The following is a 14,290-nucleotide window of genomic DNA, read 5'->3' on the forward strand; positions in this document are numbered from 1 at the left end:
TTTTTTCGGGCTTATTTTCAACTTATAAAATTCAAATTCAGTTTTATCAAATATGTTATTTAAACTTTCTATGGAGTTTTGAACTCCAATGAACATATTTTTTCTGCCTTTTCTGCATCAGTTGAGATGATCATCTGGTTTTTCTGTCCTCCATTCTGTTAATGTGGTGTATCACATTGATTGATTATCGTATGTTGAACCATCCTTGCATTTTACAAATAAATCCCACTTGGCCATGATGTATAATCCTTTTAATATGGTGTTCAGTTCATTTTTCTAGTTGGATTATAGCTTATCTTTGAAGGTTCCAGCTTATCCTTGATCTTCTAACTTCAGATCATCTCTCATTCCTGACATCCAGCCCTACTGACTTCAGGACTGGCACCAAGAGGCAGGGACAGTGGATTTACATAGACTGCTTAACAAAGCCCCACTATCATGTAAGGTTTAATCTCTATAATAAAGTCCTTCTAGTGGTTCTACTTGTCCCACCAAACCTTAATATAGAGTTTATCGAATGTCATTTGATATTCTGATCAAGGAAAAAGGGAGAAAGCCAAGGTATAAAGTATAGGAACAGAAAGAAAAATAACACAAAGGGAAATATATTAAATTTAGGATGATGCACGGAACATAAATATGCTGTAAAAATCTAAAAACTGGATGAAATTGATTATTTCCTAGTAAAATATATACCACCAGAATTGATTCCAGAAGAGTGTGAAAAACAAAAGAGAACCCTTACAAGACCTTCATTGCTACTTTTGGTGAATTTGTCCACATTTCCATCTGGTTTGGCTTGGAGATCCCACCTCCATATTCTCGTGCTGGGCATGTGACCAAGACCTGGCCAGTTAGAATTCCCTGAACTTGAGGTTTTAACAGAAATCCCAAGCTGAGTCAGTCTTTTGTATAAAGGCTGTCTCTTTGCCTGGGTTCAGTAAATTGGTAATATACAAAAATAGAGTTGCGTTTGGTCATTTTTCTTGCCACCCCTTGGAGAAAGGTTTCCCCAAAATAATACAAAACAAAACAAAACAAAACAAACAAAACAAACTGCAGAGGGAAGAATATCCAAGTCAGAGAAACATTTTCTATTTATATCCTTTGGGCCCCCACACTTACCTGTGTCTGAAAGTATCGGCACTTTCAAACTTTGTTGTATTGTGAGTCAATAAATTCCTTTCTAGCCTTTAAACTAATTTGTAAGTGTTCTCTAAAATTACAACTTAAAATTAATACAATGACCATGGCAGCAATTGCATAAGGTTTCAAGAAGCTAATTTTCTTGCAAAAATGAAGTTATGGGTATATACTCTTTCAAGTCCAAATACTCTGAAACCCTTTCCCTCTTGCTGAATTTTTAAATTCCTTTATATTGGATTTCAAAATACAAAAGAAAATGGGCTCTGCTTCAAGATGTTTGTGAATGTAAGCATACGTAGCCATTACCTTTGCCTCTCAAAAACCTATCATAATAACGGTGAAATCTGAAAGAAAGGGAAGCCCACTACTATAATATGCAAGGAGAGGGCTTCAGCTTCTGAGATATATATGTGCCCAGCAGAACTCCTGAGTAACTCAGGATGGCAAGAGGGAGACGTAGACTGAGAATCTATGTGGGGCAGTTACTTCACCTACACCTTTTTCTCCAAACAAAAAGCCTGACAGAAAGGCATTTAACCACCCTCTTACCAATTCTTTCTTTTAAAAAGGAGCCTTTTAAAAAAGATATGTAAAGACTGTTTCCAGGTGATCTATAATGGCCAGTGTGTTTGTTACAGTTCCTGCCAAAGACTTATGCTTTCAACATTTGTATGTGTTTAGAATAGTGGCAGGTCTCCATCTGCTCATGGTAAAACTAAGCCTTTCAGGTTCTTTCCTAGTCCATGAATTATTCCTATTTCTCCCAGGACTTATTTTGCTATTTTTAATATTTATCTTATTCTCTCTTATGTCATGCCTATCTCAAATATCTCAACAAATATTTATGGAACATCTACTTTGGGCAAGGCCGTGTTTTGGGTGCTATGACTATTGTAGTGAAAATTACAAAACCCTTGCTTTCCTAGGAGTTTGCATTCTTCTTAACATCTAGAGATATTTTGTTTTCTCTTCATATTTAAGAATGAAGACCATGAGCTCTGTGTTTATGATTATCTTTACACCTCTCATTTTTCTGTCTTGATTATCTTTGCTAGCTTCTTTATGTCTGTCTACTTTATAATTGCTCCTGTTCCAAAGGATTCCATCCATCTCCCTCCACTACTACCATGGAACACACTTCCACAGGCAATACCTCATACTTCTTTGACTTCAGTCTGGCATCTTTATCCTAATTTTAGAAGCATACTTGATATTCCGTGATAGCTAGATGAACATTGCCACTAAAATATCACTCTGACATCTCAAATCTCAGAGATTCCAGCTGAATTGTCATCTATTCCTCTACTATGACAAACAAGTTATATTACATTTCTTATATCAGTGGAACTTCTCACCATCTACTCAGTCACCTAAACCAGAAACTTAAGGTCATCTTTAAATTATCCAAGCAGCCACCAAATTTTATTGTGTTTCTTTAATACTACTTGAATCTATATGCATCCATATCTCAACTGTCTCACCATTATATCAGGACTTTATACTTTTTTCTTCCAGTTAATGCCGTAACTCCGTAAGTGGGACAATCTAAATTTTGACAATCTGTTCATATCCCTGCTAGTATGACCATTCTAAAAATTGAAAAATTTTATTCCTATTAGAAAAATTGTCTTGATTGTGCATTGCTTAGAAGATCTAGTTCAACTCTTCAGCCTGATACACAATACCACTTGTTGCCTCTTTGGCCTCATCTCTTCATTTCTTGCTAATGTACTTACATCTCTTCCTATTCTACCCCAGAGCATGATGACTCATACTTACTGTTTACTGAGCCCTAAATTTTCAATGCATCTTTACTGTTGCATGAAGTGTTTATTTTGCTTAGAATAAAATTAATGACTTCATTTCATTGGCTAATTGCTACTAGTCCTGTAAGATACAACTCAGATATAACCCAACTTTAAGGACGTTTGAATTATTAGTGTAGATTTCTCCTCCTTGATCATTCCATTTTATCCTGTATCTGAATCTGTGTCAGGGCATCCCTGACATAGAGTGTTACTGTATGTTTATTCAGCTGCCTTCTTTAAAATGTAATACATTTCTTCATGATAAGTGCTGTACTTTGTAACTATAACCCTAGCACCCAGCATTGGGAATGGCACATTCTTGGTCAGCATTGAATGCCTGGAATAGTGATTTAGAAAAGGGTTGGCAGATATTATAACTTAATAGGCAAGAAACCCTATACAAATATGTTAAGTAAGTGAGAGAGATCTAGGTTGAAATACATCAAATCCAGGATGGTAGGTAACAGTATTAAAATAGGTTTTCTTTGGAGAATAAAGGGTGAAAAATAAGTCTGGGATGCTCACAGTGGCCAAAAATTCTGAAGCAGTGTGTGTGTGTGTGTGTGTGTGTGAGTGTGTGTGTGTGTATATGCCAGTAACTGTTCTAGTTTTTAGAAATGTAGTAGTAATTTAAAAAAAAAGAAAGATCTTTTGGAGCTTCTATTTTGGGATAGGAATGGGGAAGAAAACAAGCACAAGATAAATAAAAAATGTTTTAGATAGTCACAAGTCATACTAAAGAAAAAAAAAATACACTTCCAGAATAGAAGATGACAAGGCCAGGGGTGGTAGATAACTGTGTTGTGACTAGTGATGTGAGAATGGAGAACCCAGAGCCCAGAGTTGGCTTATAATTAGTGTCTGTCCTCTACGAATGGTGGATGAGAGAAAAAGGATTTTCCCCAACATGCTTTTCCAAATCTCCACATTTTTGCAGTGATGTTAAAGATGCTGGCTTGATGCTTAAAAATGGAGAGTTTTGAATATCACACAAAGGAGAGCCTCTTATTTCATAGGGAGAAAGCCTGAGTTAGGATGGTAAAGAATTTTCAAATCTTAAATGAAGTCACAGAAAAGAAATGCAGTTCAGTTTCCATTCGAAATTCTCATACCAGGAACTTCTCATTGAAGGGAGTATACATTCACCTCTCAAATAATGAAAAGACATGAAATGTTTGGTTAATTGTAGTAAAGAAGATACTGAAGATCTCAAAGTATTGCATATGGATAACAAGTAATATTACTTAACAGAAACGTCACATTTCTTTGTGAACTTTCCAGTACATGCAGTGTTTTGATGTTCATGTTGTTCGATGCTCAGGCTTGTTTGCATTTACAACAGAATCTTTATACTTAATTCTTCATGGAATATTGAGAGCACAACTTATTTTCAGGGTTAGCCAAAAAAGATAGACTTTATATTGCTATCAAAAACTTATCCACAGGCTATAACTACTTTCAAAAAGAATTTGTTATTCAGATAAGGGTTTTTTTTTTGGAATTAGGCCAAAATAAACAAATGTTTTAAAAACTACCAAGAAAATACAGAGAAAATTCTTAAGATGGAAATATTTATGCTCACAACCACAGTGATGCTGTGTATTTAAACTGATATACTGTAATGTAAAAAACGTATCAGGTTGAGCTCAGAAGATTCAGGTACAAATCTTCTCCATTTCTGATTTGTCAGGGCAGACAGAGAGGAATATGATTTGGAAGAGCAATATAATACTCAGCAATCGCTTTGAGAGAAAAATAAGTGGCTCTATAGTTTCAAAGTCAGAGTGTTAAATTGGGTTTATGATATAAGCAGCATACACTGGTAGAATGAGATAGGGTGATGTGAAGTAAAGTTAGAGCGATACGATATTGGTGGTTGTTCAAACAGGAAGGATACTGTCTTCTAGCAGCTTCAGTAGCAGGAATTAGGGATTCCATTTTTGGGAAAAATGGTAGAATATAATGTTATAGTGGGCCTAGAACCAAGACATTAAGCCATTTACTTGTCTAGGACTCATTCTAATCATTTTCTAGGTACAGGATGGATCCTAGCTGAGAAGTTGTATTAGTTGTCTGTTGCTGCATAAGAAATTAGTACAAATGTAATGGCTTAAAACAGCATCCCTTTATTAGCTCACAGTCCTATAGGTGGGGATACTGGCATGGAGTGACTAGGTTCTGTGTTCGAGGTCTTAAAGGTCTGAAATCAGCATTTTTAAACCCTTGTCAGATAATTCTAACATCTAATTCATCTCTGTTGGCATCATCTGTCCCATCTTATTCAAGCTGTCATGTATCTGGTTCTTGGTATAAGTTGTGATATTTTATTGTCTTTTGGACATTTTGGCTATTATGTTAGGATACTTTGGTCCCTATTTAAAGTGTTTTGTTTTTTTTAATTTTTAGCAGGCATTCACTCTTTATAGGTTTGGCACACATTTCCTGTACTTTTATGGACGGTGGTTCCATGATAACCTAATTTTCTGACCCTTTGTGGTACTCTTTTGGTCTGTTTCTCTTGTGCAGGTGGGGTTACCTCTGGTCCCTTCTCATGCTGCTTATGGGGTCTGAAGTAGCTTCCCCAGGATACGGCACTTGGTGCTTCTGGTGAGGGAAGGGCATCTCTGGAACACGTGATGAAGAGTCCTTCCTGGGCCAGGCACTTGTGACAGGGTCTCCCTGGACTGTAAGGAGTGGAGGGTGCTTACCAGGTTGAGAGCTTTCTGTGGAGGGATCTCCGTTGCCGGTACCAGCAAGTTGCCTGATGTTTCTGGGGAGGGGAGAGGAGTCTCAGGCCCATCTGAGGAGAGCATTGTCCAGGCGGGAGCTTTTTGTGGTAGGAGCACTTTTGCTGGGACCCTTAGCCACTGACGTGTCTGGGTGGTGAAGGGGGATCTCAGGCCCAGTGGGGAAGGAAAGCACTTTCCCTGGTCACTTAGTGTCATCAGGGCTTCCAATTGTTCGTCGTTGCAGGTTCTGCAAGGCTCGCCTGGTGTTTGGGGGATTCCCATTTGATGTGATGGAGGAAGAGCCTCTTTGAGCCACTTCCTGTTACTAAGTTGGGAGTTAGGAAATGCTGGGTCTGGATCACATTTTTTTGTTGGTAGAGGGTCATAAGGTGCCCTGCCATGAGGCTGTTCATCCATTCTGAGGGTCCCTAGGCAATTCACCTTCTCTAGACCTTTCAGAGATCTCCTTTGGTTGTCTCATATTATTTCTAGGATATATAGTTGTGCGTATAAAGGGGGAGTAGGGAGAGGGGAGTATAAACCATCTTATCTGGATTAGAAGTCCTCTCTGTGCCTTTTTTTTTTTTTTTTTTTTTTTTTTTTTTTTTTTTTTGCGGTACGCGGGCCTCTCACTGTTGTGGCCTCTCCCGTTGCGGGGCACAGGCTCCGGATGCGCAGGCTCAGCGGCCATGGCTCACGGGCCCAGCCGCTCCGCGGCATATGGGATCCTCCCAGACCGGGGCACGAACCCGTATCCCCTGCATCGGCAGGCGGACTCTCAACCACTGCGCCACCAGGGAGGCCCCTCTCTGTGCCTTTTAAGTGCTCCCCTGATTAGGTCAGGCTCACTCTGGATAATCTCCCAATCAACTGTGCTATATATCATAATCTAATAATGGGAATGATATTCCATCACATTCACAGGTCTCATACTCAAGGGGAGGGGCTCCTACAAAGATCATTGGGCATCATCTTAGAATTCTGTCGACCACAGAATGTGCATGTGAATGTACTGAAGCATTAATTAAGCAATTATCATCCTTTGGAAGGTTTTAATCTGTTAGGATAGTATGAAAGCCAAGTACTGTTATAATTATTCTACTCACTTTAAGTGAAGTATATCTGATATCAAAAATACTTCCTAAAAATCAGACTATTCAAACAACTTTCAGAAGTTAATGTAAATTTCAGAGGTTTGAGCCAAGCCTTCATTTCTGGCCATGCAGATATCTTCTGTGTGAAAAATATGCTACCTCAAAGATGTTTTCAAAAACTTCACCACCACTCCCCATTTATACGTTGTAGTTATGTGCAAATACTGTGGCTGCCAGCAATTCACAGAGAAAAGAAAGGTCAGTGATGTTGCTGACTTTAACTTTTTAGAGAAGGTGTATACTTAACACTGCCTACATTTGTATAGGTTGCACATTGCACAAAATTTCTGATTACTGCTTTAGGTTATAATACAATGTACTCTCACCTATACCAGGATTGAAAAATTTAAGCAAAATTTTCTGGACTGGCCAATACAACCCCCCAAAAACAGCCTTCAGGCTGAATTAGGAGAAAAATCCTTCACTATGTTTAGGTTGGAAGGAAGCATGACCTAAATTTTGATTTCAAATACTCGGGGTTTTGGGTGATGGGTTTTACTGGGGACAATTAGAATTGAACTATGTAGACATGTTTCTTGAAGCCAAGTTTTACCTTTAAGGCTTTCATATTGCAGCTTGTGAGGCTCCAAGCAGCAATTGGCTACTTTGGGTCATTCACACAAGGATTCAGAGTCATATATAAACCATAAAACCCTTTATAAGAAATCAGAATCTGTTTTAAAAACTAATTATATGAACTAAACATATATAGAAAGAAAGTGAAGCTTGAATATATTGAAGCAGCAAAAATTAAAGACATACCTATAACTGCCCTTTATCCTTAGTTGTTTACAATCACAGCAAATCAAAGTGTGACATGTTTAAGAGAAAGGTAATTAAGTTCTAAGGCTTTGTCATCTTATCACTTTTAAAAATACAAGATCTGAGTAAATGAAAGGAAAATAGAGAGGGTTGTTAAAGAGCTGAGTCATAGAGTGGAATAGAGAACAAGCGGAAGCGGAAGAGGCAAGAAAGCGTACACAGGCTGGGTTTGAAGAGAGTTGGGAATGCTGGTTGTGGTAGATGGTCTCTGATTTGCTTACCGGATCTACTCGCCATCCTTCTTAACCCTGCTTCGTGATTCCAGGAGGCTGATCTTTATCAGCTTCATGGACCAGTCTCTCTGTGTCTTCAGGTTGGGTTGGGTTAATATGACCTACTGATAAGTGATTAGAAGTCAGGAGGAAAGAAGGCAAGGGTATTTATTTCCATGATCTGCCCCCTTCCAAACTTTAGGTTGGCAGTGGATGCCATTTTCTAAGGTTACATCTCTTGTTGGGTGGGCTTCTCCTATAACTCGAAGACATTCTGGGTTGCAGGAACTGCTATCTCTCTATGCCCCCTCAAACCTAGTGGTTATAATACTGGTTTCTCACAGCTGCTAGCCTCAGGGCACTTCATCATCTCTTGGTTTCCCTTCATTCCTTACACACTTTAGTCTCTTCATTAAATGCTATTCCATCACTCTTTTAAAGTGTGCCATCAGTTTTTAGCTAGAACTGACTGATACATTGGTAGTGGGGAATAGGCGAAACGTTAAGGTAGTGTTAGGGAGGTGGGATAAACTGCTGTGGAGAGAGATAGGAAGAGAAGGGTTTCAAAGCTTTTTATGGCATTCTAGGAATGTAACATGACTTCTTTATGTGAATGACTCTAATGTAGTCTTAAATGGCTTCTTAATTATTGATCTTTGGTTGGGTTTCTGTTTCTCTGCATGCACAACGAGGATTGAACAGGGCTAAGAGATGTCTGGGATTTACATGACGAGATAATACTACTAGGATCTATCTAGATTCATTATATCATATTAAGACATTTCTCCCATGGAATCAGGAACATCCCAACCCAGTGCACATGCTAAGTTTTTATTGAAATTCAGTGAACTGCTATGGTGTGAAATTAATTTTTATTGTCAGTCCCCTGCGTCGGCAGGCCGACTCTCAAGCCCTGCGCCACCAGGGAAGCCCTATAACACTTTATATAGCTGAGAACTCATCGATCAGGATTTTCACTCTCATTGGAATCCACTACTTGCCTACGACAAATCGGACACGTAGAGTTCTCAGACAGCCAGCGATCAATGCAGTGAATGTGATATTCATGGGAGCAAGGTAGTATGCGAAGCTTGCTGTTTTCTGTGTACTCTGTAAGGCAAATGCTACAGGCTTTTAGTGCATCATTTTCACCAAAAGATCTTACAGCCAAGCTGTCAATCTGTGCTTTGGTGAGTCCTGTAGTTTGCAGATCATGGGAGGACCCAGAGTCACTTTCATCATATATTATTAGGCTAATTTGTCTACCCACTTGCCTGGTCTCTGATGATAAGTCTGCTGCTAAGTTTGTTTCTTCACTGCCTTCAAACATCAGTGATCTAATTCCTGAATTTTCATCACTTGAGCTGGAACCAGAAATAGGACTAGAACTGGAACTAGACGTACAATTGGGGCTTGAATGACAACTCAGTGTGGAACTTGAATGGGTATCATAGCTAGCATTTGAATCAGAACCAAATGTACCACTACTACTACCATTAGGTGACTCTAGCCATTCCATGTTTGGACTTGGAGGTGAGACACTATGCTCTAAATTACTGTCACTGTCCATAAGGTTATTTGAGTTACTAAATTCTGTCATTGTCTGCCTTAACGTGCTCTGAATTGGAACAGATGTTGTATCATTTAAGCTAGTATTGAACATTCTGCAAACGGGATTTCTAATGGTATTGACATAAGCTCTCACACCTGCCCGCTCAGAATGTGAATACATATGCCTCAGTCCTCGTTCACTTTCAGAAGTGACAGTGTTGTTTGGTGTCTCAGATGTTAACTGAGTTCTACTAGCTCTGCTGTCTCTCTGAGAATATGCTCCAGAATGAACTTGTCCTACTTCAAGATTGAAGGGTATGGTTGGATATATTTCCCTCATTCCCCAAGATTCACCACTGTTGGTTGTATCTGGAGAATTTTCTCCATGAACGGCATTCCTTGTTCTAGAAGTTTCAATAAGACCGCTATTTTGCAACTCAAATCCAGTCATTTGCTGTGTCAATATTTCTTGGTGCTCAGTTCTAGAAAATCTCACATTCTCACTTAGCAGAGGCTGCTCAAAATTCTGAGAGGGTATACTATGATTAAGTCTTTGTACAATTTCCCTAAGTGAACGTGGAGGCGACCAACTTTCAATTCTTGCTCTGGTTCTCCGATACTCTGGGCTCCTACTTCTTGCTCGTCTCTGACTTGTGGTAGGTGGGAATTTCATTAATGTTTCAGTTGTATCTTGTTCAGACATAGATGGTCTTGTAAATATTGATTCAGATTGTGGACTTTCCACTTGCCTTTGGCTGTCTTCCATATTTTCTCTTCTGGGAAGTCTTGCAGACGCTACATATTCATTCTCTGGATTTGGACTCCCATGATCAAGGTTAGCATTTATTTCTAAACTGAATATGAACTGATCACTTTTAGGATTAATTTGGCTCTCTTCTCTCCAAGATTGGTTTTCTCTTTGTCCACTTGTCATATTTTCAGTTTGTCCAGAACAGTTAAGCCAGTCTATTAGAGAGTCACCACTAGACACGTCATCTGAAGAGTCTCCTCTGTCTGTTAACAAAAAAAAATGGGGAGGGTGCATAAAAGAACTACCAAAATTAGAACCATCATAAAATAGCACTCTGAAACTTTGTTTCAAAAACAAACAAAAAATGAGAACTTAAATACTCAGGTGTTTTCAACTGATTTCACATTTATAGAGTTAATATTTTATAAACTGCACTGTGTAGATTTATAAGTAAAGGTAGAAAAGTTTCGATTCCATCCAAAAAGAGTGAGCTAATCCTAGATAAACTTAGAGAATTTTTTAGAAAGGGAATCCGGAGGAAGTCTATGTTTCAGTATTTCATCATATACACAGCCCTGTGTACCACTGTCAGAGGAATGTCAAGAGACTTATTTTTCAGTCCACTGTCAAAACACTAATGCAATTAAACAAGGTAAACACCAGTTAAGGTACAATGCTAGTAGTTTAGTTCAATTTACATTATTGTCTAATTTTCATTAGTCTCCAACATGACTACTTCTAGGCTTTTCACTTATGTGCTTTTGATAATAGATAAGCTGTTTTAAAATATAAGGTTATTGCCCAAACATAAACAAGTTTTATAGGTTTAAAAGTGTTTGCATTTTGAATACTTCTTAAAGTTACCAAGATTTTTAATTGACATTAAATTGAAGGTCAGATCAAATGAATAGACTGAACCTAGCATGGTACCTATAAGACCATGTTCAAGAGCCAAAGTATTATAGTATCCTCTTCATTAGACAGCAAAATCCTCTGCTTCACACTGGAAGGGAAGGCACCAGACCTGAGGTCCGAGCAGGGTTTCTCAGCCTTAGCACTATTGACATTTTGGTGCTGGACAATTCTTTGTTTTGGGGAGCTATCCTGTGCATTGTGGGATATTTGGCAGCATCCCTGGCCTCTGCCCACTAGATGCTAGTAACACCCATGCCTCCCCTGTGACAACCAAAAATATCTCTAGCCATTGTCAAATGTCCCCAGGTGTTGAAGAGAGCACAATTGTCCCCAGTGGAGACTATTTCTGTTTGCTTTTTTTACATGTCTATGTAGAAAAAATAATTCAGGAAGTAGGAGGGACTTTCAGTTGAGGTAGAAAACCAAGAAAAATACAAATAGGCTACTTTGCACTGTTTCCCAATTAAAACAACCCAAATGTGAATCAGGAAAACAAACAAACAGACCTTGACATGCTCACCAAAAATCAAGTAAATGCCAGTTCTTTTTATGAGAAGTTACTTACCAAATGAATGTAAGTCACTTCTGTATAATTTACTATTTCCTATTATGAAGTTACTATTTCCTATTATGAAGTTCCTTATTCATCCCATCCTATTCCCTCCAAAAGCAGAATATACCTGTATTTTCATCTGAGTCTTGTGGTGCGTTTTCTTTAATTAGCTGAAGTCTTCTCAGCAACTCTTCTTCCGTACTTTCACCTGGAATGCCTAGAAGATTGTTGTCTCTCATAAGTTCGTAATCTTCTTCACTCAGATTATTTACGAACCTGGAGAAATCTTCTTCCCGAACCAATCGGTCCGTTTGACTTATGTGTTGGGCCGAAACTCCATCTCCTTCATCGTTGGAATCCGAGTTTTCCATCTTAATAAACAAGTGGAAAATTATCTGAAATTCACGACGTGCTGTTGAAATTCACCAATGGTCGTTTCGTTTTCTTCGCTTTCTACTTCCTGCCAGAGTGTCCGGTTCCGACTCAGTCGGATGACCCTCCGCACAGATTCCTCCCTTCTCCCTTCCCGACTCAGTTCTGTGGCCCCTGGTGACGCAACAGTTGGGAGCCGCCTCGAGCCCAGAACTTGCTAGACGTTGCCTAGGCACCCATTATCTTCCCCGCTGTTACCGAGTAGGGACTGGATTCAGGTTAGGTTTCATTTCATTCAAAACCAGCCAATGTTACTGAGGCTTTATAGTGTACCAAGCACCGTGCTTCACCTCGTTTCACCCACATGAGCCTATTCTCAGGTTTTCAGGCTCTGATATGCTCTATGTATTCGTTACATTCCATAGGACTGCCTTCTTCAAAATGCCATGCCAAAGTCAGCCTAGTTCAATGCAGCAATTCTCATTTTCAGGTGCCCAGGGACCTCCGCCTTTTCTCCTCATGAATTTCTCAAATCCTAGACTCTCACTAAGAAAGCCCACAATTTTGGATAATTTACCAGGGCCCTGGCTGAGTCTCTTTAGTGTGTCCTCTCCCTTTTAACTGTTAATGGCTTCATCTTGCATTATATGGTCCTTCAGTCTTGTTTCAAACAAACAAGAAACACCAAAACTTTGGCAGGCTTTTCTGCTCAGCCAGGGAATTCCTTCTCCACAAAAGCATCACGTTCATTTTTGTCCTCCTTTCTCATAAATATTATAAATAGTCCTTAAGCAAAACTAGCCAGAACATCACAGGAACTTTTAGGACAGATACATAATAGTTACTTTGTCTGCCACAGTGAGTACTGACCCTGCTGATTTTGTCGCATGTATCACCTGAAAGGCTTGGTGAAAATAAAATAACGCTCATTTGCAATGCTATCTGGAGGAGACCTCTAATTCACTCTCAGTACACAGCTTAGAAGTTTAAGGAGCTGTGTAAATTCACGGTTGTTGTTTTGTTCACGGTCCACAGCAGGCTTTCTTGTTTGTTCTCAAGGAGATGGAAGGATGGTAACTTTACTGGTGTGACAGTGAAGAATCTAAGTCTATGTCCTGCTTTTGACATTTGTTCGATGCCTCGTTTAACTTAAGCTAGAAAAATCAATCTTTCCCCTCTGAATCAAATCTCAGCAAGTCTTTGGATGAGAACAGAATCCCCTAGACCACCCTGCCTCCTTTATGGACTTCTGAGTGTATTTGTTATCTTTTACTGAAGTTATTCTTTTCACAGGGGAAATCCGTTGTAAACTTGTTTGCTGTGCCTCAATCAAAACTAGCAGTATTATGAAAATTCAGCGTGATTTGTACTCTTGATGCAGGAAACCCTAACAATCGTTAGTGTTCTTGAGAGTGATTGATTCAGTTTAATTCAATTCAATCAATTCAAGTGTCAAGTATGTTCAGCGTTTGTTAAATGTCAGTCATATTATCGGATATTAAGATACAAAGAAGAGTATATTTAAGAATCTGTTGTCATTAGAGTATAACAAACAATTGAGCTACACAGAGGTAAAATTACAGTTTTGAGGAGAAAGTGGTTTGAGTGAGAGAGAAAATCGGTTTCACTGCATTTGGGTTTGAAAGGATGAATAGGAGTTTTCTAAGTGAATGAAAGCGGGAAATATTTTCAAAAGTGAGAACAGCCACTGCTGACACTCGTAAAACAACAAGGATAGTAGATTTTAATTACTAAAAAAAGACATTAGTTAAATTGGCAGAGCAAGGCCAAAAAATGGAGACCTTTATGACATGTTTAGAAGTTGGACTTTATCATTAGTGCAATGGAAAGATGTTGAAGTCTTTAGACAGTTGATGGTCAAATTTGCAATTTAGAAATAATATTGATAGTAGTGTTGAGGATGAATATGAAGAGCAACAGTTCAGGTGGGAGGGTCAGAAATAGATAGAGGGCAGCCTAGGCTAGTGATGACAAGGATCTGAATCAGGGCAAAGGAATATGATTAAAATGAAGGACTTTAACAGATCTCTAGGCAGCAGAACTGATTAAACCTAGTAATATATGGGAAAGAGGGAAAAGTGGGGAGGGGGAATATGAGGGAAAGGCAGGGGTCAGGATTACTTCTGTATTTCTGTCTTTGCTTAGTGGACAGTGGTACCAATAAGAAGTAACACCTGATTCTGAAGTTGTATGGTTTAGCTTAAGAGGGAGCATGATTGCTTATGATTAGAATAGTATGCAAGTTACCTGAAGATT

The 14,290-nt window shown here is 38.8% G+C and overlaps 1 protein-coding gene across 1 annotated transcript; it reads right to left on the minus strand.

The window, feature by feature from the left end:
* Positions 1-8,829: 8,829 nt before the first annotated feature.
* LOC308611547 (E3 ubiquitin-protein ligase RLIM-like) lies at positions 8,830-12,012 on the minus strand (the record flags this gene model as incomplete). The annotated part of the gene is made up of 3 exons (XM_081260274.1): positions 8,830-9,068; positions 9,675-10,436; positions 11,769-12,012. The coding sequence occupies 3 exons, from the start codon at positions 12,010-12,012 to the stop codon at positions 8,830-8,832; spliced, it is 1,245 nt and encodes a 414-aa protein (XP_081116400.1).
* Positions 12,013-14,290: the final 2,278 nt, after the last annotated feature.

This window comes from Mesoplodon bidens (assembly GCF_964165515.1).
Source record: "Mesoplodon bidens genome assembly, contig: HAP1_SCAFFOLD_934, whole genome shotgun sequence".
Taxonomy (NCBI): domain Eukaryota; kingdom Metazoa; phylum Chordata; class Mammalia; order Artiodactyla; family Ziphiidae; genus Mesoplodon; species Mesoplodon bidens.